General features: G+C 42.6%; 2 protein-coding genes, 1 long non-coding RNA gene and 1 pseudogene across 4 annotated transcripts; all 4 read right to left on the bottom strand.

The window, feature by feature from the left end:
- Positions 1 to 2,767: 2,767 nt before the first annotated feature.
- Positions 2,768 to 4,982, bottom strand: LOC115666260 (tetraspanin-8-like). The gene is made up of 2 exons (XM_030588019.2): positions 4,133 to 4,982; positions 2,768 to 3,279 (listed from the first exon to the last, which is right to left on the bottom strand). Exons 1-2 carry the CDS (start codon positions 4,640 to 4,642, stop codon positions 2,971 to 2,973), a joined length of 819 nt encoding a protein of 272 aa, XP_030443879.1. The 5' UTR covers positions 4,643 to 4,982; the 3' UTR covers positions 2,768 to 2,970.
- A 4,787-nt stretch (positions 4,983 to 9,769) lies between these two features.
- Positions 9,770 to 11,167, bottom strand: LOC130138060 (uncharacterized). Its single transcript, XM_056310991.1, has 2 exons — positions 10,795 to 11,167; positions 9,770 to 10,647 (listed from the first exon to the last, which is right to left on the bottom strand). The coding sequence occupies exons 1-2, from the start codon at positions 10,990 to 10,992 to the stop codon at positions 10,333 to 10,335; spliced, it is 513 nt and encodes a 170-aa protein (XP_056166966.1). The 5' UTR covers positions 10,993 to 11,167; the 3' UTR covers positions 9,770 to 10,332.
- A 1,137-nt stretch (positions 11,168 to 12,304) lies between these two features.
- Positions 12,305 to 15,297, bottom strand: LOC130137929 (uncharacterized). Of its 2 annotated transcripts, XR_008816362.1 has the most exons (4): positions 15,201 to 15,297; positions 13,334 to 15,060; positions 12,873 to 13,215; positions 12,305 to 12,708 (listed from the first exon to the last, which is right to left on the bottom strand). It is a non-coding gene; the product is annotated as an uncharacterized LOC130137929 (long non-coding RNA). The 2 variants fall into 2 exon arrangements; XR_008816361.1 differs by lacking the exon at positions 15,201 to 15,297 and having other exon boundaries at positions 13,334 to 15,193.
- Positions 15,298 to 19,655: 4,358 nt separating this feature from the next.
- LOC115679522 (putative UPF0481 protein At3g02645) lies at positions 19,656 to 24,495 on the bottom strand (annotated as a pseudogene).
- Positions 24,496 to 24,752: the final 257 nt, after the last annotated feature.

The following is a 24,752-nucleotide window of genomic DNA, read 5'->3' as shown; positions in this document are numbered from 1 at the left end:
ATACTCAAGTAACTCGAACTCAAGTTCGACTTGAAATTAGGTGAGTCAATCGTTAGTAGTCATTGAGCTGAGCTCGAGTAACTCGCAAGTGGCTTGAATCGGTTTTACCCTAAACTAGACCGCCATCGCCGAGTTGCAAGACTAAGACACACACACTCCCTCCCTCCTTCCCTCCCTTTCTTTGGCGATTGCTACTGCACCATTAGCAAAGTCAAGTTCAGCGCTCGAAAGCGATAATTAGAACAAGGAAGAAGAAGACCGCATCACATAGGGCTCTCTGCCTAGCAAAAGACCACATCGAGTCGAATGACATTGAGCAATGAGTTAAAGTTTCATCCTCTGTATAACGAAAGGAAAAACCATAAATGGGTAAAGGGGCTTGAGAAATCAATATTGAGACTATGTACTCTCGTGACGTCAAAGTTGAGTGCACAATGTTTCTTCTAAAGTATGTTGGAAAATACATTTTACGGCTTAACAAATCGAAACATGTCTTTTAAATAAATCGAGAATATCCAAATTCAAAAGGGAAAATGATACCAATGGTTTATGAATTTTGGTCTAATGCACTATGTGGTCCTCCTTAGACTTTTAATTTATTCAATATTGTCCATAAACTTTCACCTAATGTGCAATATGGTCCTTGAACATTTAATTTGTTCAATGTGGTCCCTAAACTTTTGGTACATATTCAATTTAGTCCCTAAAATATCTGAAAATGTTAAATGTTGCCCCCCATCTTTGAATTAATAAAATGATAACATTGAATATTTTCATATAGTGTAGGGACTACATTGAACATGTATCAAAAGTTTAGAAACTACATTAAACAAATTAAAAATTCAAGAACCACATTGCAACTGAGTTAAAGTTTAGGGATCATGTTAAATAAATTAAAAATTTAGTAATCATATTACACGTTAAATCAAAACTTAGGAATTCAGAATACTGAAAATCCTTTTTTGAGGTGGATCCATCCATGTGAGCTTTACGATTCTATTGTGAGACAGGGCATACGGCGAAAGTCAACCTAAAATATCTAGTTTAAACTGGAAAGAAGAGGACAGGCACGAAAGTGGGGGTAAAGTAAAGATGCGATTGCCGATCCACTCTAGCCATATTTCCGAATCCGACAACACGTGGGACGTTCCACTGACGCTGCTACGGCATTATCGCAAAAGTTCCATGGAGCCATTATAGCCCAAGCCTCTCTCTCAAACATTAGTCACAAGAAACATGAGTGCAATTATCGGACAGCGATGCTGGTGTTGGTACCTGGATTTTCAACTAGTTTAATCGAAGACAACAAGGGACATCATCGTCCCCAAGAAAACTAGAAGACAGAGATCAAGAGGACGTCCATCACCCGTAGTATTCCATACTGCACAATTAGCACTCCAATCCTTGAAGATATAATACTGGAAGATGGGGAACGTGGGACCAATAAAACAATCGAGCACAATCCTATGGGCTATATATAAGCCAAAAGAGCCAAAAGGCATGGCCTAATTCCCTAAAAGAATCTCTAAAATTCTCGATTCCATCCGGACATATAAACATCAACTTTTGCTCTAGTACCCAAATTTGCATCGCATCAAAAAATCGCAACTGATTTTTTTAGAATTATCTGCATCGAGAGGCTGCTGTTGCTCCATACGAAAGTGAGAGTGCTGGCAAAGACGTAAATTAACCTCTGACTATCTCTAATACTGATAATTTTGACAAGACTAATGGTATTTTTGGACATAGGGACAGATTTGAGATTATAGTGAAAGTTTGTGAATTTTTCTAAACAAAAAAATAAATTTTGTGACACAATTGAGATTAGACATAAAGTCGATTTTTAGGGAATTAAGCCCTTATATTAAATGGTGTTGTAGCCCATTTGAAGGGATTTTGAGCTACTTGCTTTTTTTAACAGTTTTTCCTTTAAAAATTTAAGAGTAAGAAATATTAGTAATGTTTTGGAAATCATGTAAGTATCTTGTATGATTCCCACATGCCGACACACGGTTAATTTCGACAACCTGCAAGTTTTTCGAATTAATTAAAGTCAAACTTCGAATTCAGCAGCATTGAACAACACCAAATGTTAACGGAGGAAGTTATTCTGAACATGTTTTCCACGCTTCACTCTGCCCGAATCATTCAGCTGACTCGTGCCCGGAATAAGAAAATTTGCAATTTTTTGCTGGTACATTATTAACAACTAAGCTCCAAGCCCAAATTGTCTTTTTTCTAAAACATGGGGTATCATGACATCGCAACTCGATTAATTCCCACGGATACAAACCGTCTCGTTCACGTGAATCGGGTACGACTCTACCCATAGGTTAATGCCAATTGAACCCGAAAATTTCACAGTTCCACAGAGCTTTGCATAGTTGAATGAGAGTTGGAAAGACTTTGCAGAACAGTTGTGGACTTTGGATAAGAACTGTTAGACAGCTGCTTTTCCATAACACTTTTACCAAATCTCGGAGCCTTTTGAACCAGAGAGCTTTGAGTGCTTGAGAATCTACTCCGAGAGTTTTTCCAGACTCACCCAATTTTTCAAAGTTAAATCTTTTTCTAGTCACACGAAGAATGCCTGAACTGTGAACAAATCAGCAGGCGGTTTTACTCATGCTAAGGGTCTGTTCACCTTCTGACTTAGCACAGATTCTAAGGGAAATTCAAGCTGCGTAGGAAGAGGGAGACAGCCACCGAGGCCTAGAAGCAGATTCTGGGAGTAACTTGAATCTCAGATGGATAGGAGCATATAGAATGAACATCAAAAGAGAGAATAATACTAGATGAAACTAACATGATCAGATCCACATAATGCGATGCTATACAAGACCATACATACATCTAAACTCGAATTCAAGGACTACATGGACCCAAGTTAAAAATGCGGGTTCGGCTAATCTCTTTTAATACACTCTATTAAACATCTAAACCATCGCTACTCGTCGACGACTGCACGCTTCAGGGGTTCCGCCCCTTCCAGAAGGCGTTGTCCTCTCGGTCGTTCCGGAACGCACAGCACCCCACTGAGTACACTATGATGAGGACAACGAGGACGATGATGTTGACGATGGCGACCTTCTTCCAGTCTCTCTTGAGGTTGTCCAGCAGGCCAGCCTTGCAAGACTGGCAGTTGTAGCACAGCACATTCACGTCGTTGCTCCATGTACTGCAGTCCGAGTCGGTGTAGGTCGTGGTCGTCCCAGCATTCCAGACAATCGGGCTCACATAGGTGAAGTTGCAAGAATCCGGTGGCTTGCAACAACCGGACTGAGAAAAACGTGTCACATTGTTAGTTCCAAACTTCCAACTAGAGAATGACTAACAGAGGAAACCAACAAGCTGAAACACGTGATAGAATTAACTACAGAAACAAAACAGCAGCATAAGAATTAAGAACCAAGTCCATGACAGCATTGATTGATGTAAAAGTTTCGAAATTGAGATGACAACAACAGCTGTGCCAGACCAGTTTAGTGAAATCAAGAGGAAATTCATTGGAAGGGCATTCCACATGAAGAACACAGCAAGATGTTCTATTAATTTGCCTTAACAGCAATTTTGATTCGACATACATTATAATCATATCATTCATGACCAATAACAAAGTCACATCTTCCAATATGCTCACAGAATTCAGAATGAATTCCTAACTGAGCTGGCAGTGAGTCCCTATGCGGCTTCAAGCGTCGAAACAGAGACAATCTAAAAACCCTCGTCGCAATAAAACAGTTCATTCAAAAATATTCGGCCCATAAGGAAACCAGAGAGCACCATGCTCCATCACCCTATGCAGGGCAACCACGAACCACAGAACGAGCGATTTAACAGATCCATTAGCATTAGTCAACAAGCCCTCAAAGATCTCATCTCTAGCATAATGCAAGGAGCGAAAGCATGCCAAACTACACATGAAAAGCCGCAGATCCAACGAATTCCTCTCACAAAATCGCTTTAATTCAGCTATTAATTACTCACACTCAATCCAACACATGACAGAACAATCACCGAGAACAGAAACCCACAATAACTACTCGTATGCGTAATGAACTTCAGATTCAAACAGCAGAGGACAATGAAGAGAAAAACTGTAGCAATTACTTGAAGAGAGAGAGAAATTTACTTGAAGAGCCGACAGGTTCTCGTTGTACAAGTCGTTCACCACGGTATCTTTAGCATACTTGTCGGCGTAAGCCTGGCAGACCTTGCTGTCGATCAAGCAGCTCTTGATCTTGTTCCAGTTCTTGGTGCTGTTCACCCGCTTCTGCAGCCAGTTCGAGTAATCCCCGAGCTTGTACTCCTTGTACCCTTTACCGGACAGGGCCTCCCCGGCGCCCTTGTTGGTGACCACGAAGGCGAAGACGGTGAAGGCGAAGAGGAGGAGGATGAGGAGGAACATGACGAGGAGGTAGACCCAGAGGAGCCAGGAGACGCCGCAGCACGCGCCCACGAGGCCCGCGATGGACACCACCATGAGGAACACACCGAGCGCGATGACCGGCTTCTCGAGGAACTTCTCGCAGTCGGTGTCGGCACGCTTGGCGAGCCATATGCCGGCCCCGAGGATGGGGACCGAGACGAGGAACGTGACGAAGTTGAGGATGCCGACCAGGTTGTTGCTGAGGCGGAACATCTTCTCTCGGAATCAAGACTGGCTGGGCGAAAACCAGAACGACCCAACTGAGGAAAGGATGATCTTTTGGACAAGACAGAGGGAAGGAGGAGGTTGGATGGATGAGGAAAGAGATAACGGAGAATAAATAAGGAGAGACACACGGTGTGTTCCGAGATGGGGACGAAGATGCTGCAGGGAAGATTCAAATTCGGGGGTGTGCGAAAGCGAGAGAGTTGCAGAGTGCAGACGCAAACCGCACGCGCTGAGGTGGGAGATCGGAGTGCGTGCGCGTGTGAAAGTTGCGGCAACGGTTTGAATTTTTCCGCCGCACGCACGGCGGTTACTGCGGAAGCGAAGGCGAGGAAACCAACGAGGTCAAATACGATGATGTTTGATGATGATGATCCGGAGCGCGCCGACGCCAAACGTCGTTTCCGCCACGTAACGAGTTGGACGGCTATTCGTACGCGTGTGCGCTAGGTGCTCTTCTTGGGGATGAGGTGGAATACTTCTCATGCGTCATCCCCATAGTCATCGAGAAGACTGGCCCGCGTTCCGATGCCCGTTTGGTGATCTGGATAAGAGCCGGGACGTGATAGGATCTTATCGTGTCCAGTGTGTTGTGACCCGATTCGGACGTGATTTAACTTCGATTGGATCGAGTGAGATCGTCATGGATGATTTATCGATCTCGGACGAGGGTGGAGTAAGAATTTATCCCGACCCAGGTTGGACAAAAAAATAATGACGATGATCACACTGCGTCGGTAATGGCTCGGGCAACCACCACGCGACCGTCGCAGAGATATTGCCCTTGCCTTCGACATGGGCGGCGGCAAACGTCGAATCGACGGCAACAAGTCCAATTTGAAGAGGCTTCCCTCCTTCGCTATGGCTGCCATGGCTCATTCCCTCTCTTGATTTCCGTTTGTTTTTTTTGGCTTTTGGTTTTATTCTCTAACTTTTCATTAAAAAAAGTGTTGCTTTTCTTTTTCTTTTCTTTTTGACATTTTTCTAACGTGATACCCCATCGGCACCACACCAACGCCGCGTTAGTAAATTTAATTGATGCAGTGCCGAAAAGATTAAATTGCGCTAGCCCGAAAAATCTAGAATTTAACTATACTTCAAGTCAAAAGCTTGGGATTTTTTGTGTAGCTTTCCTATTAGGAACTAAGAAAAAATCAAGATGACTCCATAGACAGTAAAGATGCCAGTAATTCTCGGGAGAGTAACGCTGCGAATGACAACCATTCTATTTCAGAAATCAATTTCTGACCAGAAATTGATTTTTTCTATTTCTGTTCTTGGATGAGTTTCTAAGCAAAAAACATGTTCGATAACGACACAAAATTTCTGTTCCAGAAACAAAAATTTGTTTGATAATGGCACAAAATTTCTTCCTCTCGAGTGGCTAGCGAGTGGATAGCGAGCGACGAATTGTGGTAGCAAATGGTGGGCGGCGGGGGGAGGCGAAGGCGGGAGGAGGGCAGCCAGAGGCGGGAGCGTTGGCCGGTGGACGACGGGCGGCGGCCCACTACGGCCGGCGGTGGGAGGTGGGCGGCGACCAACGGTGAGCTGAAGACGGAGACGGTAGCTGGCAGTGGGAGGCAGGCGGCGGCGAGAGGAGAGCGGCTAGCGGCGGGAGACGGTGGCCGGGCGGCGGCCCACAGTGGCCGAAGGTGGGCGGGGGTAGCGGCCAACGATGGACGGCGGCGGCGGGAGCGGTGGCTGGTGGATGGCAGGCGGCGGCCCACGGTGGGTGGCGGTGGGAGGTAGGTGGGCGGTGGCAAGAGGAGGAAGGCCGGTAGTGGGAGACGGTGACCGGCGGTGAGAGGCAGGTGGCAGCGGGAGACGGTGGCCAGTGGACAGTGGGCGGCGGCCCACGGCAACAAGCGATGGGATGTGGGCGGCGAGAGAAGGGCGGGCGGCGGCGAGAGACGATGACCAGCGGTGGGAGGTAGGCAGCGAGAGGAGGGCGGCCAGCGAGGGGAGACGGTGGGCGATGGATTGTGGGCAACGGCCGATGGATGGCTGGCGGCGGCGGTGGCGAGAGGAGGGAAGCTGGCGGCGGGAGACGGTGGGAGGCGGTGGGAGGCGAGTGGCGGCGAGAAAAGGGCGGCCAGCGGCGGAGACAGTGGCCGATGGACGGCGGGCGGGGGAGGGAGCGGCAAGCCGGAGGCAAGCGGCGGCGGTGGGTGGCGGTGGGTGGCGACAAGCTGCCGGTGAGTGGGCAGCAAGTGGGCGACCGGCTAGTATAGAGGGCGAGCAATGAAAAGAATTTTTAACTTCTCATTTTTTGTTCCAGAAATAGAAATGCAAAAAAAAATTACTTTTGATTTCTATTACAAACCTATTTCTATTTCAAAAATTTGTTCTAGAAATAGAAAATAAAATTGCGTTACCAAACAGATTTCTATTCCAAACCTATTTCTGGAACAGAAATAGAGAAATAGAATTGTTATCATTCGCAACCTAAAAGTCCAAGACATTTCAAGAAAAATTAGGGCACTTCGATGATAGAAATCGTAAGTAATAGCAATTGAAAGTCGGGCAGCATTGGTGGCGTTAGCAAAGAATGGGCATAAACGTAAAGATGCTTCTATGCGATTTCATCAATGGTAGACATCATCCATTACAAGTGGATATAAATAAATAGGTCTAACACTATGAAAAATCTCAAACTAGTACATCCATGACATTTATCAAAAACTAATTTTTTAACTATCAAAAACCCCAAACCGGTACACCTGTGATAAATTTACCTTCCGATAAATTGATTTAATACCACGAAAAATCACAAATTGGTAAACTCGTGACAAACGGAGGGGTAAGACCTCAAACCGGTATATCCGTCAACTACCATGTGTTATTTGACTCAGTAATTCGACAGTAAAATTTAACGGAAACTAATGTAAGGTAAACTTGTCACAGTTGCACCAGTTTGGGGTTTTTAGAAGTCAAAAAACTAGTTTTTGATAAATTTATCATAGGTGTATTAGTTTAGAGTTTTTCGTGGTATTAACCCAAATAAATAAAAGGAAAACAAGCACAATGGCAAATCTCACATAAGCCGAAAGCCCTCAGCCCACTCCATCCTCGGCCAATATATAAAATTTCCTTTTCTTCATTGTGCATAACCCATCCGTGAAAGGAGAGAGAGAGAAATCAAAGAAAGAAAACAAATATATAACCACAGAAGTAGAACTAAATAAGATGATTTTTTAGAGATATAATGAATTAAATAAAAAAAAGGAGAAGGCCACAAAATCTGAAAACACATTGTGCGATCATAGAAGACAAACGATATTGTACACTCGGCCAAAGGTATTTTGCTTTTGAAGTGATTTCATATCGATGCTCTCCATTCATTTTCTCATGTAACATGTCGATTAGGATTTTTGCATACCAAAACATTGCACGATTGCACAGGAACATATGCGAGGATCGTCTCATGTACTTACTCTCGCGTAGTTAAGGAAGAGATGCAAGTGCACTCGCCACTTTAGCACATCAAGAAAAGTGGAGGGGGGCAAAAACAAAGGCATGTCAAGCGGCGAAACCGTGCCACGTGTCGTGTCGAGCGGCAATCGCGGAGGCAAAAAGAAGTGCCGCGTGATAAGCGCTAGGGGGGATATTTTCTCAGCTCCGGCTTTAGCTATGTATGATACATACAATACAAACATACGTACACACGTCGTGTGCGCATTCGTACTTAGAAATAGCAATTGATAGTGTCGAATATCTAATTCGATCCTATCAACGATGCAAGAAAAGTAATGGAAATTCGCACAACACAAGAATTTACGTGGTTCAGCAGGGGAGATGTTCCGCCTACCTACGTCCACGGGGAGATGAGATCTGTTTCACTAATAACGTAGAAAAGTGTACAGCCGCTCTTTTTCACTCCCTCCTTCTCTCTATAGAGACCTGTTTCGCCCTAAATATATAGCGAAACCCTACATAGCACAAATTATAAAATTGCCCACATAGCTTAAAACATTTAACTTTCCCATAGAGATCCTTCTATGATGAACATAAAACGCCTCTCGCGGCCGGGCGCCCCCCGGACCCCGCGGGCGGGACCCCGTCTTGTCGGTCGTCGGGGGGCCTTTCAGAACCGCCTCATAATCTCTTGGATAACAGAATACAAGACATCAACCTCAACAGATAGGGCAATTATACAATGCCCCCTCAGCTTTTAGGGTAGGACACATTTGCCCCCCAACTTTTAACCATTGCATGATATTCCTGAGATTATGTTTATAACCACCTTGAATACGCAATTATTCTTTTTCATTAGCATGACTTTTAAAGGGCAAAAGTGGAATTTCGACTCATTTTTAAAGGAAATCTCTCTTTTAATTTTAATTGTTGTAAAAATTAAAATATAGAAAATGGGAGCAATTTAAATTTAATAAAATACTAATAATAGAAAGAGTAAATATCAGTAAAAATATTCCAAGCGATAAAAATTTGTTAAAGTTTGTACAAACATAACCATTTTAATAGAACTAAATAAGATATTTTAAAAAAAGTAATAAGCAAATTAAATAAATAGGGAAAAGGCCTCAATCAGAAGGTGTATTGTACGATTATGGAAAAAAAAACAATATTGAACTCAGGCAAATGTAATTTTCTTTTGAAATGATTTCATATTTTCAGGAAAATATGCAACGAACGTCCAATGTTTTTGTTATGAAAGTGAGCGGTTGCGTTCCAAATGGTAAAGTTCAACCTTTGCGAACTTCATATTCTAGAGAAAACCAGTGTTTGCTGTCAAGGCTTTGGACTGATCGGCCGGTTAGCATTTTTGCGCTCGCAAGCTTTTGTCTCCGTAGTGGGATCAACCAGACCAACCTCCCAGGCTTCCCCGAGAGTGTAATGTCCTAGGATTGGAATGCTAAATGGTGCATCGTCATCTTGAAATCGAATTCGGAACCCGATTTGTGTTAGGACTTGGGGGCGTGTGTGGAGATCAGAACTCCGCTCCTATTTATTGATATTAATCGCATGTTACAAACGTAACAACGACCCCCCCTCTACTAAGGGAAAAATGCAAGGGGGGAGGGGTGGGTGGGAATGGCAATTGAATGCGGTTCCGGCATCACACAATCTAGGATTTGTTATAGTATTACATAGATGACAGAAAAAAGTGATCATCCGATTGAGAATAGCAGCTTCGAATTCAAATTTTGCTGTCAAAGCTTAACTAGTTCAAGAAAACAAGATGCAAACACAAGCAAGCTCTAGATAAGATTAGGACCCATGAATATATAACTAGCACTCTAAAGCTTTCTCATCTCCACCCATGTCACTCATCAGTTCCGCGACCTAAGATAGCCTTCTTGTGCAAAATGAGAGCTTCTCTCATGGCCTCTGCTAGCACGCAGCATTTAATTCTACTGGTCCTTGCTTCTCGTGTCGTGCTGGTGCCGCTCTAGGATTGTACCCCGCAGAAGCTATTGGCTGCAATCTGCTTCAACCTCCTCCCTACAGACAAAACGGTCAGGTACTTTGCGCAGTATAACCTTGACGAAAGGAAAACCGGCTTGTCAAGGCTTTTTGGAATCATAATTACCACCCAGAAAACATCCTATATAACTATCAAGTATAGTCAGGAAGCTACACTGATTTGAGTTTGATTGAGACACCATTGACGTAAGACCCGTCTCCAACCAATACTTACTCCGACGAATCGCAAGGACTTAGGGATCACTGAATGCTCTGCATAACAGCAGAGGAATCAAAGAAAAAGAGGAGAGAGGAATCTGCAATGTGATAAAGGCAGGCGAAAGGATGGCGAGCATTGAGCAGAACAATGCGATCACGAGATACAGCGGAAGCATTCTTGGTCTGGTTACAAGGCAATGATCCTGCATGATCATCTCCATTTCAGGATGCGTGATTGAACTGAAAAATCCAGTCCCGCGCCGCTGCTCAACCATTTGTATCCTGCCGATTACAAGGCAAAGATCCTGTACGAGCAGCTCTGCTTCACGGCTAGCCAAGGTATGCTCAACCTGATCAAGGTAGAAAAGGGAAAAAAAGCAAGAAGAAACAAGGCTCAGTTTCATCCTCAAAATTCAGCTGTACATGATCACATTCCGCCTCCATTGTATTGTTCTAGAATACAGACTACGGCGTAACCCGAGATGATCAGGTACTACCTCATGTGCAGTGACAGTTGCTGTTTCCGCATCCGTCTTGCAAAAGTGAAGTGATTCTGGGGACACAGCAATCTTCCCGCCGGTGTGGGAGCCTGCAGATAAATCGGGACAATCCAACACCGAGGCCCTCCAACCAGGGCCCTCCAGACGCAAGGTCCAAGAAGGTGAACCGTGATCTAAATTTTGCCAGACCCGCATCTTACACGACCGTCCATTGGAGATTCCAAAACAACAGAGACTGTACTGATCATGCTTCGGTTTCGACTTGTCACGAACTTGTTCACGGTTTATCGCCTCGACAACACGTTCAGCAATCGACCGGGTCCTCCCAGCCTCAAATGGTTCCGATAAAGATGATGGCAACAAGCGACTGACAAACGAGGATCCAAGAAGGAACGTAGATGTAGTAGTGATGAAGATGATGGCGGCACACGAGGAGACGCGCCGAGAAGGGATGGTCGGCTGCAGCGAGCGAAAAACGACGAACCCTGCCATAGTGAGCTTGGAGCAGCGGGAGTGGGACGTGACCTGGAGAAACGGGGAAGCCAATTGAGCGCGCTTTTGTTCCTATGGAGTTTGGAGAAGAAACCCATGAAGCAAATGATGCCTAGGATTCGTGTCTACCGGGTTTCGCTCAACAATCCTGCAGCTGCAACTGCAACTGCAAGAAGGAATCAAGAAGAAGCAGAAGATGATGATGATGGAGAGGATGAGGAGACTCCGTGTAGCGCAAGGTAGAAAGCGAGGTGAGAAAAAGGGGAAATTTGCACAGTTTTGTCGCGTCTGCGGTTTTGATTCTGTACGCGATAAATCTGACTCAGTCGGTGTGGTGACTCACCTAACTCTTTTATGCGATAAACACTACAAAAAAAAACAAGGGATTAGCGACGAAAAATTTGATAAAATCCGTCACAAATTAGCCACAAACACTATCCGTCGCAAAATTCATCGCAAATAATTCGTCACAAGTTAGCCACGAACTTTATTCGTCGCAAAATTCCACTACAAAAAAATGAGGTTTTAGCGACGAATTTTGCGACGAAAAATTTGGCAAAACGAATTTGCGACGAAAAAAATTCCGTCGCTAATTTGCGACGAAATATATTCGTCGCAAAATTCATCGCAAAAGTCATCGCTAATTATTCGTCGCAAAATTTATCGCTAATTATTCGTCACAAAATTCGTGACAAATTATTCGTCGCAAAATTCGTCACTAATTATTCGTCACAAAATTCGTCGCAAATTATTCATCGCAAAATTCGTCGCTAATTATTTATCGCTAATTATTCGTCGCAAAATTCGTCGCTAATTTCTACCAAAAAACAATTTCATCGCTAATTTGCCATGTTTTTTTTTTTGGGTCTGTAATTTTTTTTTTGGTCAATAATAGCAACGAATTTTTATTAATTCTTTAGCGACGAACTCTGCGATGAATATTGTTTAGGGACGACTTCGATTTTAAATCTAATTAACAGCAAAATTAATTCCTACAATTTATATTTAACATTGATTAAGCACTTAATAACATCAAAATATTATAATAATATGAAAATGAAATACATTCATCTGCATTTTCCACAAGAATGACATATATATTTTTCTTTATAGTACACATAATGAGAGAATAAATAATCTTGAGCACTTTAAAGCACTTGCTTAAGCAACCTCAGGATGGCAATTCTTTCCAAGGCAGGAACATATTGGGCCAACTGCACTTCTGGCACTGAAGATGCTGAAGCAAAGCTTATCCCCGATATGTATGAAAAGATACTTTCAATCTTGCGCCCCACTATGCTTTCTTCAATAAGGTTTGCATGAAGTGTTTCATCACCTCCTCCAAAGAAGTGACATTCACTTGTTGACATACAATGCGATACTCAAAGTCCCACAAGCCCAAAGAAGAAAGTGAAATACCTACAATTGCCAAAATTTCGCATCCAAAATTAAAAGGATTGCACTTAGAACATTTATATATCTTTAGGCCATGAAAGCAATTGCTAGAAATTTCTGGTGACACATTTTCAGTCTAATTGATCCTCTGAAAGAGCAAATTAAGAAGCCTAGATTAACGGACCTACCAATCAATATGCACACCGCACAAGGTTAGATTGGCTCTCATTGTACAATGATGTGTAATAATCCTCTTCTCTAATGTCCAGTGTATCCCGCCTCAAAGTAACCTGCAGGGAAAGAAAAGAGAGCAGGAAGCGGTGGATTTAAGTTAAAAATCTTCGACATGCCGAATTGCAATTGTACACATATGCAAGAGAACTCGCAATTCTAGGTGGAAGTGCAAGATCAGCAGCTCTTCCCTTTATTGTGCGTCTCAGCAAAATTTTTTTCAAAATTGTGTTTTAGTAATATCATTGCTCGCCTTCTGCCAACGGCATTTCCATGTGCTTGTATAGGATTCGCTATATACTAGATAGAATATATACTCCATATCAGAGTTCAAATGAAAACATTCCATATGATTTGCCCAAAAAAAAGAGAGAGAGAGGCCAAAGGAGGCCAAAGGACCAATGAAAATGCAACTCACTCGTTCCACCAACAAAAGTGCCGTACAGAACTGTGAGAGCATTCAGGACATTGTTTTGAGGAACTGCAAATGAACAACAGACTTACAAAATAGGTAACAAAGGAAAAATACATTCACTGAACTCAGTGCATGCAATCAGCAGGTGAAGCTCTAAGACCAATCGATAAAGTTAATGCAGAAAACAAAGAGTGAGATTGCATTAACTAAAATAATGAAAGTGAAGTCAACCCAGACAACAAACAAAATTGAAGAGGAATTCCTCACATATAATGGCAAAAGGAAATAAAAATTAGAAAGATCATCTGAGTAAAAGATGCATCCATCTATTGTGTACACCCTCAGTCTATAGTATTTGTGATGTTCTTCACAGTATACCTGTATCTTTACTCTGCCAAACATATCCCACATAGAACTCTTCTTTAAATTATACCTATTTGATGCTTCACTCTTAAAAGCAATAAGATGTCATTAGCAAATATAAACTAGATATAGGAGCTACAAGCTCCACAATGGCCCCACTATCCAAACTTTCAAGGTCTTTACATCAAGAAGGCGATATCTACTCTATCATCTAGGAGAAGAATCTAACATCCCAAAAAAAAAAATCTTTAACAGGCATGATGCTTGATAGTTCACCATTTTGGATATGTCATTGCCACTCAATCAAAGATAAAGAGATTCTTCAATTTCTCTTTTCTTTGCAGTTTTCCCCCTGGCAGGATGATCATCAATTTAGGGACATTCTCCACTACGGTACCCAAGAGGGTGCAACCCACCAAATCATGTCAAATACAACATACAAATCAATAGCATCCACATATCTACTACCAACTGTAGACCAAGATTTTGAAGGTTAGGGATATATTCAGAAACAAATTTTGTGCATGCTTCAATGAATAATGATATGAGATAACAGCCCTTAAACACGTATCTCACAGGGCAAGATACAAGTATGGACTTGTTCTCTAAATGGAACATCCACCATGGTGGGAGATATTCCAGCAATAGTTGCATCAAGATCAAGACGTCCTGTGAGAACTACGTAGCAACATGAGATCTGAATCATGTCACACTCTTAACCTAGAGTCTCGATAACTTATACACAGGCATATCACATTCAAACAAAGGAAAAATAATGTGCAGATGAAAGTATAAAGTCACATCCACATCAAAAAGCTATCATGAAGGCTTAGCCTCAGCACTGCAGATCTTAATGTGTCAGAAAGATGAGACCGAAGCCTGAGGTACAAATGTTTTGGCAGAAGACTGATGGAAACTGAAGCCTGAGGTACAAACACTTTAGCAGCAGGCTGAATTGAGACTTGAGATTAGGAGGTTGCAGCCTTCACTTGAGGATAAAATTAATAAAGATGTATTGCCTAGAAGAACATGGCTATGACACTTTAAACTCGTAATACCGAGCAGCAAAGATTAAATGGATGTAGCTAACTTGTACTTTACCATTCATAGAGACGCTAAGTATTCTTGCGAAGAATGCCACATGCACTGCTTCTTTAAATATCTATGCAAAGATTGCCACATTATTTGGTATACCAAGTCGCTAAACCGGTCTTTTTGCACGTGTAGTTGCCTCTAACCATTTCGTGTCAACATGAACGACTACGGTCCTACAGGCTGAGATTGCCTGTTATACCAGAAACCACCCATGGGAAAATATAACCCGATTATCTTGTGATTGAAACTTTACATACCTATAATCAAGTGTTCTGCAATCACAATCTTGACATAAGTAGAATGAATACGGCACAATTCGAAGAAAACGGACCCAAAAAGTTTATTGCAGGACAATGTGATTGACTACAGAAGGTGAATAACAATTAACCACTCGTATAAAATAGAAACTTACAAGAGAGTAGAGCTCCCCAACACGATTTTGAAGAGGTGTTCCACTTAAAGCCCATCTGTATGAAGACTCCAGTCCGAGAACTGCTTTTGCAGTATTACATCACCTATCTTTGACAAAGCGAGCCTACATTGAATAAAATTGCATAGGCATAAGTGGGAAATGTACATGCAAATGAATGTTCAAAGATCACGAAGCAAATCATACTAAGGCTGCGTTTGGTTCAGCATTGGGAAGGGGCTTTCAGCCCCGAAAGCCCCTTCCCAAAAATGCTGAACCAAACGGTTAGCATTGAGCATTGAAAATGCTCAAAACTAGCATTTTCAATGCTGATCAGGACTAGCTTTGGACTTTCAGCCTTGAACCAAATGCCAAAATCATTTTTATACTTCCCAAACTACCCTCACTCAAATTTCAATATTCCGGCTTTGCCCTCTCGTTACTGTTCATCTTCTTCACCAAAGGGACTCCGGCGAGGGCAAAGGGCCGGCGACGGCGAAGGTCCGGCGAGGTCGCCCGACCCAGGCGACGGCCGCCCGGGGTCAGGCGATCGCCCAGGCGCGGCCGCTCGGGGTCGGCGGCGCCCAGTGCGGCGCGCTGGGTCCCGCGACCTCGGGCGACCGTCGGCTGGGGTCGCGACCCAGGCGGCCGTCGGCTGGTCGCGCGACCCGGGCGGCCGTCGGCTGGGGTCGCGCGACCCAGGGCGGCCGCCGGCTGGGGTCGCGCGACCCGGCGGCCGCCGGCTGGGGTCGCGCGACCCAGGCGGCCGCCGCTGGGGTCGCGCGACCCAGCGGGCCGCCGGCCTGGGGTCGCGCGACCCGGGCGGCGCCGGCTGGGTCGCGCGACCCGGGCGGCCGCCGGCCTGGGTCGCGCGACCCGGGCGGCCGCCGGCCGGGTCGCGCGACCCGGGCGACGGTCGCTTGAGGTCGCGCGACCTCAGGCCTCGTCGCCCGAGGTCGGCGTCCCTCGCCGGGGGTCGCTCGGCGACGGGCGACGGCCGCCGGCGGCCGTAGCCCTTCGCCGGAGCCCCCGTCGCCGGAGCCGTAACCCTTCGCCGGAGCCGTAACCCTTCGCCGGAGCCGGCGAAGGGTATTTTTGCCTTTTTTTTAAAAAAACTCCCCCCCCCAAAGCCCATTTGTAAAAAAAATTAACCAAACACCACTTGGGTCAAAATAGCTTTGCAAATGAGTTTTTACCAAACGCCATTTGCATTTTTCCTAAAGGGCTTCCACCCAAAGGCATTTGCATTCCCAAAGTAGCATTCCAAATGCTGTACCAAACGCACCCTAAGAGATCCCGGATAGAAGTTTTTTTGATAAATTGTGGAAAAGAACATGCATATACGGTTCCCTAAAAGTAATCAAACCTTCAATCGAAAGGCCTAATCTTACAGAAATTTGTCTTGCCAAGAGCAAATTAACGCATTCATGCGTGGCTTCACCCAGCCAAACAAAATAACGAATCACGTGTTGCCAGCATGGACATATCGAAATCTTTATATCGGTTACAAAGCATTGAACTATGTTAGCACTCATATCACCGCAAGATACTCCCATTCACTCACCTCATCCAAAATAATGCGCTCCCACTTTACCGAGTGTAAAAGCGACTTGCCCACACGATGGCTTTGATCATCCTCCAAATCACTAACGTTCTCTACTGTAGATTCTATATCTCTTTGTTGCGTTGCCTGTCTGCCTTTCTTCTTTACTTGTGTTGCCTGTCGTGCCCAAATTATCCGCCTTCAACAAAATTCAAGAAACTCATCAAACCAAAACGCAACGTCAAACGAACCAAAAAAACATTCCTCCAAGCAACCTCAGACCCAGAAGTGCAAAATCTGCCTCTGGGTTTTCATCTCACGACCGTCGATTTCTTCTCTCAATTTACCCAAAATTCCAACGAAATCGACTCGGAAAACTCAGGGTGTTCACGGTGCTCTCGAGATTCTGAGCAGCACCGTAGGCCGAGAAGATGAGCAGGAACCCACAACTCAGGATATGGACATCACGGGCATGGCCTCTCGGAGGCGACGCAGCCGGCGGGGCCTCGGCGGCGACCAGCAGAGCCTCCTCGTCGGAAGCCTCGGCCTCCTCCTCAAGAACGGCGATCTCTCGGTCCTCTTGCTCCGCCTCCTCCGCCTCTAATTTCTCGGGGAGCTCCTCCTTGCCCTCGACGGGGGGAGGAACCGCCGCCCCTTCGGGCTCTGCGGCCTCTAGGGCTCCGGAGGCCATGGCGAGGAGTTGCCGGAGGAAGCGCAGGGGGGGAAGACGGAGAAGGAGAAGCGGAAGCAGGGGGTGAGGGGATCGGCAGAGAGAGACTGAGAGAGAAAATGGGGGTGAGGGCGGGCAAAGCAAAATTAGCGACGAAAAGCCGTGGCTCAATCTTATTTTGCAGTTTAATTTTGCGATGAAATTAGTAAAGAATTTTGCGACGAATTATTTTTCCATCGTAAATTTACGACGGATTTCGTTTAAAAATAATTAAAATAATAAAAAAAAATTGCGACAAACGAAATTCGTCGCAAATTAGCGACGAATTTAGTTTCCGTTGCAAATTAGCGACGGATTTAGCGACTACCTTTTAAAAAATAATTAAAAAATTCAATTTTTTTACAAAAAAATAAAATAAAAAATAATTAAGAAATTCGATTTTTTAAAAATAAAAATATTTAAAAATTCTTTTATTTTTTTGATCTAAAATAAAATCATGAGATTAAAATCATTTTCCAATAAAATCCAAACATCAGAAAACTATTTCCATCGTATATCATCAAACGAATGAAAACTAAACGTATTCATGGAAAATGATTTTCCGGAAAACACTTTCCTTTATCATTAAGTTTTCTGCAAAACAAACCCTTAGAGTGATTACCAACTTCTCCTCTATCAAGTTTACCATTTTGCATTACCAACTCCTAATTGAGTTACTTACCAATGTTTATTTTCATTGTTTTTCTACACCAACTTCTCTAATCTCTAACCAAACAAAGCTTCTGTCATTGTTTACGAACTTTTATTTACATTTCTTACCAATAATTTAAATTTACCGAGTATCATATGAAACTATCAGCCTAGCTTTCTTTGCGTGATTTGGGTAAATTTTCTCCAATCAAATCAATTAGTTTTGGATTACCAAATCTCATTTGAGTTATTAGCATTTATTTTTTATTTTCTCAAATTTACTAGCTTTTTATTAAGTTGCTACTTTTATTTGCATTGGTTTCCAACTTTTTAAATTTACTGGCTCTTTTAGAAATTACTAACTTTTATTAGAGTGATTACCAACTTTTTTCGATCAAGTTACTAACTAGTTTTATGTTACCTTCTTTTATTTGAGTTACTTACCAATGTTTATTTGGTTTTCTATTTTGAAATGACCGACTTTTCTTATCTCTAACAAAAATACATTTCTAATTTTCTACCAGCTTTGAATTTACCTTCTATTACATGAAATTATCAACTTTTTTGTGTGCCTCATTAACTTTTGCCCAATGAAGTTACCAATTAGTTTTGGATTGTCAACTCTAATTTGAGTTACTTACCCATTTGGTTTTTTAACTTACCAATTTTTATATTGAGTCATGCTTCTTTTTGCATGACTTATTAATCCCATTTTACGATTTAATACCAATTAATTTTCTATTACTAACTGTTATTTTACTTAATTACTAACATTTATTTGATTGTATCCCATAGTAATTAAGTAACCGTTTGTAATAGAAAATTAACACCTGCCGTTTTTTTAAGTAACTGTCGATAATTAGCGACGAATTTTGTTTCCGTGGCTAAATCCTTTTTTTTGACTGTTTTTCGTCGCAAATTAGTGACAAATTTTTTTTCCGTCGCAAATTAGCGATGAATTTTTTTCCGTCGCTAAATTTGTCGCATCGCTAAATTCGTCGCAAATTAGCGACGAATTTATTTTCCGTCCCTAAATTCGTCGCTAATTAGCGACAAATTTTTTTTCGTCACAAATTAGCGACGAATTTATTTTTCGTCGCAAATTCCGACGAATTTTTTTTTCGTCGCAAATTAGCGACGAAATTTTTTTTCCTCGCAAAATTCCGTCGCAAATCAGCGACGAATTCTTTTTCGTCGCTAAATCCTTGTTTTTTTTGTAGTGTTATGCAGCTACTTGTAAAATCTAAAAATAAGTGCCAATCTATTATTAGGTTTGTTGATGGTAAAATTGTTATTTCTTTCATAAGTTACAATCGGTAAGCTAGTCTAACAACTATTGTTCAAGTTTTACGACTTACCATCGATTTTTCAAACTTATTATCAACTTTACATATTTACTGACACGAAACAAAATTCCATTATGGCAAAAGGAACTTTTGAAATCTGCCTAGAATTCGACCAAAAAAAAAAAGTCTGCCTAGAATAAATGGAAGTAACCGTTTGTATCCCATAGTCAGGAAAGTACAAAAGAAATCTCCCAAAATCAACACCAATATTGTTACTACAAAATGGTAAGGCTCTATTGATGCAGAAATACTTTTCTCTGTACAGATAATCTAACATCTTCAAACATAAGTAATTGGTCCAAGGGAAAACTTCAAACAATCATTGATCACATTTAACTTTGCTTTGCGTAAGAAAGAAAAGTAAATACTGTTTGTGCTGCTGTGAGAAGGAGCGACACGATGGCTGCGAGAACGGACAAGAAAGCCCCAAGGACTATGGAAATATTCCCTCCTCAGTTTCGCCATCCAGACGTTCCTCTTCCTGTTACAATACGCATTCACACAGTTGCAGAGCTCGTTGTAATAGAAATTGTATAGAGTGACTCCGTCACCCGTCTTGTTGATCATCTGTACAACCACCTCGTCATCGCCCAAGTAGTTCTTAATAATCCCTGTGCGGCGAAGCACCTCAACGTCCTTTGAAGAGTTTATGAGGCAATCCATGAAGGTCACGTAATCTGTAAAGTAGTTGATGTCTATGCTTTGACGATGCTGCTCGTACGCGATCAGGTTTCGAAATTTTGATTCGGTGTGGTCCTGTACATTCAAGACCGGTATCTCGAGTGTCCCGTTCTCGAATTTGATGTCGCTCAGTTTGCCCCCTTGCGCAGCACTAAACCTGAGTCCTGACTTCCTGAGCTCTGTCGCCGAGGACATGACTGGCATGCATTTTAGCTGGGGCCTTTCTGGCAAGCCAGAAGTCCACCATGGGTGATATAGATACAGAAGATGTTCGCTCTTGCCAATCGTCCAATTTCGGCTCAGCCCTCCTAGTTCACAATTGAAGTACATGGTGGTGACATCGCTAAACTCATGATGCTCATCCGGACCTTTAGGCAGGTCATATAGCTTGCTCAAGACGAAAAGTGGGGTTGGTTCTCTAGCAGCAGTAAATCGCGCCAAAGGCTGGACTGAATCCGAAATTCATGTATAAGCGGGTCGTCTTTGTCTCTCAGTTTCTTCATAATGTACTTACGGAACAACTCAACGATGAAACAGCCATCAATGAGCATCATCGCGAGAAACTTTTCTTGGGAGAGATTGATGGTTTCTGCATAGCGATTACGCGCCGGCTGTTCCAGTTCCCTGAGAGTCGGCATATACCTGTCGACACTCCCCTCGTTTCTCCTCTCAAGCAACCGCTGCAAATATCGCAGTTTTTGCTCCTCCATGTGTAATATTTGGATTTTTTTTGGACAAAAAAGAAAAGAAAAGAAAAGAAAAGAAAAGCAAAAGGTTGAAAAGTCAAAGGAAGAGAAATAAAAGAGAAAAGAAGGGGGCACGTTCAGCTCCTTAAAAAGGAAGAGAGAGAAGACCGAGAGCTCTCACGGGAATAGAGGAAAAGAAGAAACGAGAGGAAAGGAAAGAATAAGAAGAAAAAAGGGAAAAGAGAAGATGATTTTGCCCCACGGTCCTCGCCAAATCGATTTGACTTCGTATTGCAATGCCCGGTAAGTATTCGCGCCCCTCGTTCGTTCAATTGGAGTATTTTTCAGAATTATAGCACAATTTTGAAGTTTTGTGAAAATAAAGCCGCGTAGTCCGATTTTTAAGTCGTTGAGCTGCATATATATATAAATGATAGTTTAGGGTGTTATGTGGCCATGGGATTTTACGGATCTCAATTTGGGCTTAAGATTTGCCCGAAACGAATTTTTGAAGTTGAGCGCGCATGATGAACAGTACGCGACAGCAGCTTTCCATGACAATTTTTGTCGCTTTTTGGCCCTATTTTTGGTCGGCCAAGTTGGAATAGTTATCTGAATAGGCTTTCTATTGACTATATGCTCGCTTGAAACGGGGTTCAGTGGAGGAAGTTATGGCGCGATCAAGTTTCGCGTTCAAGCTCCGCGTTGTGGATAGCTTTGAGTAATCGCTTTGGATGAGCGATTTGCAGCCGCCTTTTAGTCGTTATGTTAGCATCTAAGCCTAGTTTAGCTGAGTTGCAGTTGATGTAACTTTTTACTCGATTTTAACGTTGTTTCTTGCTTATTTGATAGGATTACGAGTTCAACGGTTCGAGTAATTTTTTTTGCTTGATCGTAGGTATTTCCAAGTAAGTGGTGCTATCTCTTCTTTGAGTTTATAAACTCATGTTTTGAAAGTGATAAGGATTTGAATATCGTATAAGTTATTAAAGCATGTTTGTTGCATAAAAGCCTAAATCGGGCATTTACTACTCCTTGGTCATTTGAGAATGGTTTTAAGAAATATATTGAGAACAGATATATACGGATTATGTTGCTAACTAGTTTATGGAATGGGTTCTAAATGATTTGAGAAACGTTTCATGAAAAACATTACGAAAAGTTATATATATCGATTTATGAAGAATTCTGAAATAATGTGAGAAATGTCTTGTGAAATGTATTCAATTTGACAAACGAAGTTGACAAAGATTATATGTTTTGTTTTGTGAAATCAATTGGTGATACTGATTGTGGATTTGATTGCTGGTATTGGAGAATGTGGATTTTGATGCTCAATGTTTCTGTGAACCCAATGAGGGATTATGGGTATGCGCATACTAGTCTATGATGTTCTTATGGGCCAAGTCACCAGCTTATAATAGGTGAATACCTTGCTAAGGGCATATGTTTTCGATGAGATTGACCAATGGAATGGATTATTAGCGTGCATTTTTTGATGCGATTGGCAAATATAATGGACCATTAGCGTATGTTTTTTGACGAGTTTGGCCAACGGATTGAACCATTGATTTTTGCTTTGATATTATTGATTTAAATGAGTACTTTCTGAATTGTATAAAGTCTTGTTAAAATGAAACAGCTCGTATTTGATTTGATATATATATTATATCTTTGAATTGAAGTATGAGCTTCCGGCATTGTTATAATAGTGACTGCTCGATCTGCTTAGAAGAGATACGCACTACTTACTGAGCTGTGATTGCTCACCCCTCTCTTTTCCCAATCTTTTCAGGTTCCTTGGTTAGTAACCAATAGAGCGAAAGCGATGTCATGGAGACTTTTGAAAATTTGTTCTTTGGTTGTGGGTTCAGGCTGCGTCCTTCGGGCGAAAGGACGGCTATGTCATTTCCTGTTCTGATAGGTTTCGGGGTGTGACACCATGAATTTGTACTTGTCATTTCCATAGTGATAAGGGCCGATGGCTAGAATCTCCGGTTCATAGGCTTTCTCCCACTTTTTCTTTTCCTTTTCAAGACATACTTCCTTCTTTTTCAGAACCAGTTACAGGTGGCACAGCTTGTAATGGAAAAGATGTATAAGCAAGCAGAAAATCTTTCTCAAAACGAAATACATTTTGTTTAAAGAATTTAAGCATCAGATCCTCAAACGCATTCCCCTTTTTGAACAGCTCATAAGCTTTCCATACAAATCTTGAATCTTTGAAGTGAAAATCAGTTTTACCGACAGGTGGAGGCGATTGAGGTGAACCGTTGTATCCCATACTTAGGTCAGTACAAAAGAAAGATCCCAAAATCAACGACAATGTTGCTATTATAAAATAGTAAAATTCTAATTGATGTAAAAATACTTTCACTGTATATGTAATCTAATATCTTCCTTTAAGCACATGTGGTGCGTCCTCATTGGAAAACCAAGATAACGGTATTGGCTTTACAACACAAGTAATTGGTCCAAAGGAAAAATTTAAACAATCATTGATCACATTTAACTTTGCTTTGCGTAAGAAAGAACACTAAATACTGTTTGTGCTGCTGTGAGAAGGAGCAACACGATGGCAGCGAGAACGGACAAGGAAGCCCAAGGACTATGGAAATATTCCCTCCGCAGTTTCGCCATCCAAACGTTCCTCTTCCTGTTACAATACGCATTCACAGATTTGCAGAGCGCGTTGTAATAGAAATTGGATAGAATGACTCCTTCACCCATCTTGTTGAACATCTGTACAACCACCTCGTCATTGCCCAAGTAGCTCTTAATAATCCCTGTGCGGCGAAGCACCTCGACATCCTTTGAAGAGTTTATGAGGCAATCCATGAAGGTCACGTAATCTGTAAAGTAGTTGATGTCTGTGCTTTGACGATGCTGCTCGTACGCGGTCAGGTTTCGAAATATTGATTCGGTGTGGTCCTGTACATTCAAGACCGGTATCTCGAGTGTCCCGTTCTCAAATTTGATGTCGCTCAGTTTGCCCCCTTGCGCAACCCTAAACCTGACTCCTGACTCGCTGAGTTCTGTCACCGGGGACATGAATATGGCAGATTTCACTTTCCCATGCGTGGTTATGCAGTTTGGTTGGGGGATATCAGGCATGCCAGTAGTTATACTCGCGTGAATTAGATGCAGAAGATGTTCCCTCTTGCCATGCGTATGATTTAGGCTCCGGGATCCTAGTAACGACAGAGAGAAGAATCTAATGGCGATATCGCTGAGCTCGAGATGCTCATCCGGACCTTTCGTCAGGTCATATAGCTTGCTCAAGACGAAAAGTGGGAGTTGGTTCTCTAGCAGCAATAAGTCGCGCCGAAGGCAGGATTGAATCCCTAGCTGCATAATCAGGTCGTTTTTGTCTGTCAGTTCCTCCTTGCTGTACTTACGGAACACCTCAAGGATGAAACAGCCATCAATGAGCATCATCTCGAGAAACATTTCTGTGGAGAGGTTGATGATTTCCGCATAGCAATTACGCGCCGGCTGTTCCAGTTCCCTGAGAGTTGGTATATACCTGTCGACGCTCCCTTCGTTTCTCCTCTCAAGCAACCGCCGCAGGAACAGCAATTTTTGCTCCTCCATGAATTTGAACTTGTTATTTTCATAGTGATAAGGGCCGATAGCTACAATCTCTGGTTCATAGGCTTTCTCGTTTACTTTGCGCAGGTGATGACGAACCCTGAATATGCTACGCTCTGGTGAAGTGAGAGCCACACTGCGAAGCATTTTCTCGATGTGGACTGAGACATTATCTTGCACCCCGGATCGCTCATAGTTCCCAGCATGCTGTATTGATTACAACATAGATAATGTGATAATAAGCACGTAGTAAAGCAACATGATGGTTTCGCATGTTCTTAAAATGGTTCTTCATGTGCTTCCCTTTCGTTAAAGGCTACATATAAAAAATGTCCTTGTATGTACTAT

This window comes from Syzygium oleosum, unplaced genomic scaffold (assembly GCF_021117445.2).
Source record: "Syzygium oleosum isolate NSW1041296 unplaced genomic scaffold, Sole_v2.1 Sole_v2.04, whole genome shotgun sequence".
NCBI lineage: Eukaryota > Viridiplantae > Streptophyta > Magnoliopsida > Myrtales > Myrtaceae > Syzygium > Syzygium oleosum.
Note: the sequence above shows the minus strand (reverse complement) of the source record. Positions and strands in the feature narration are given on the sequence as shown.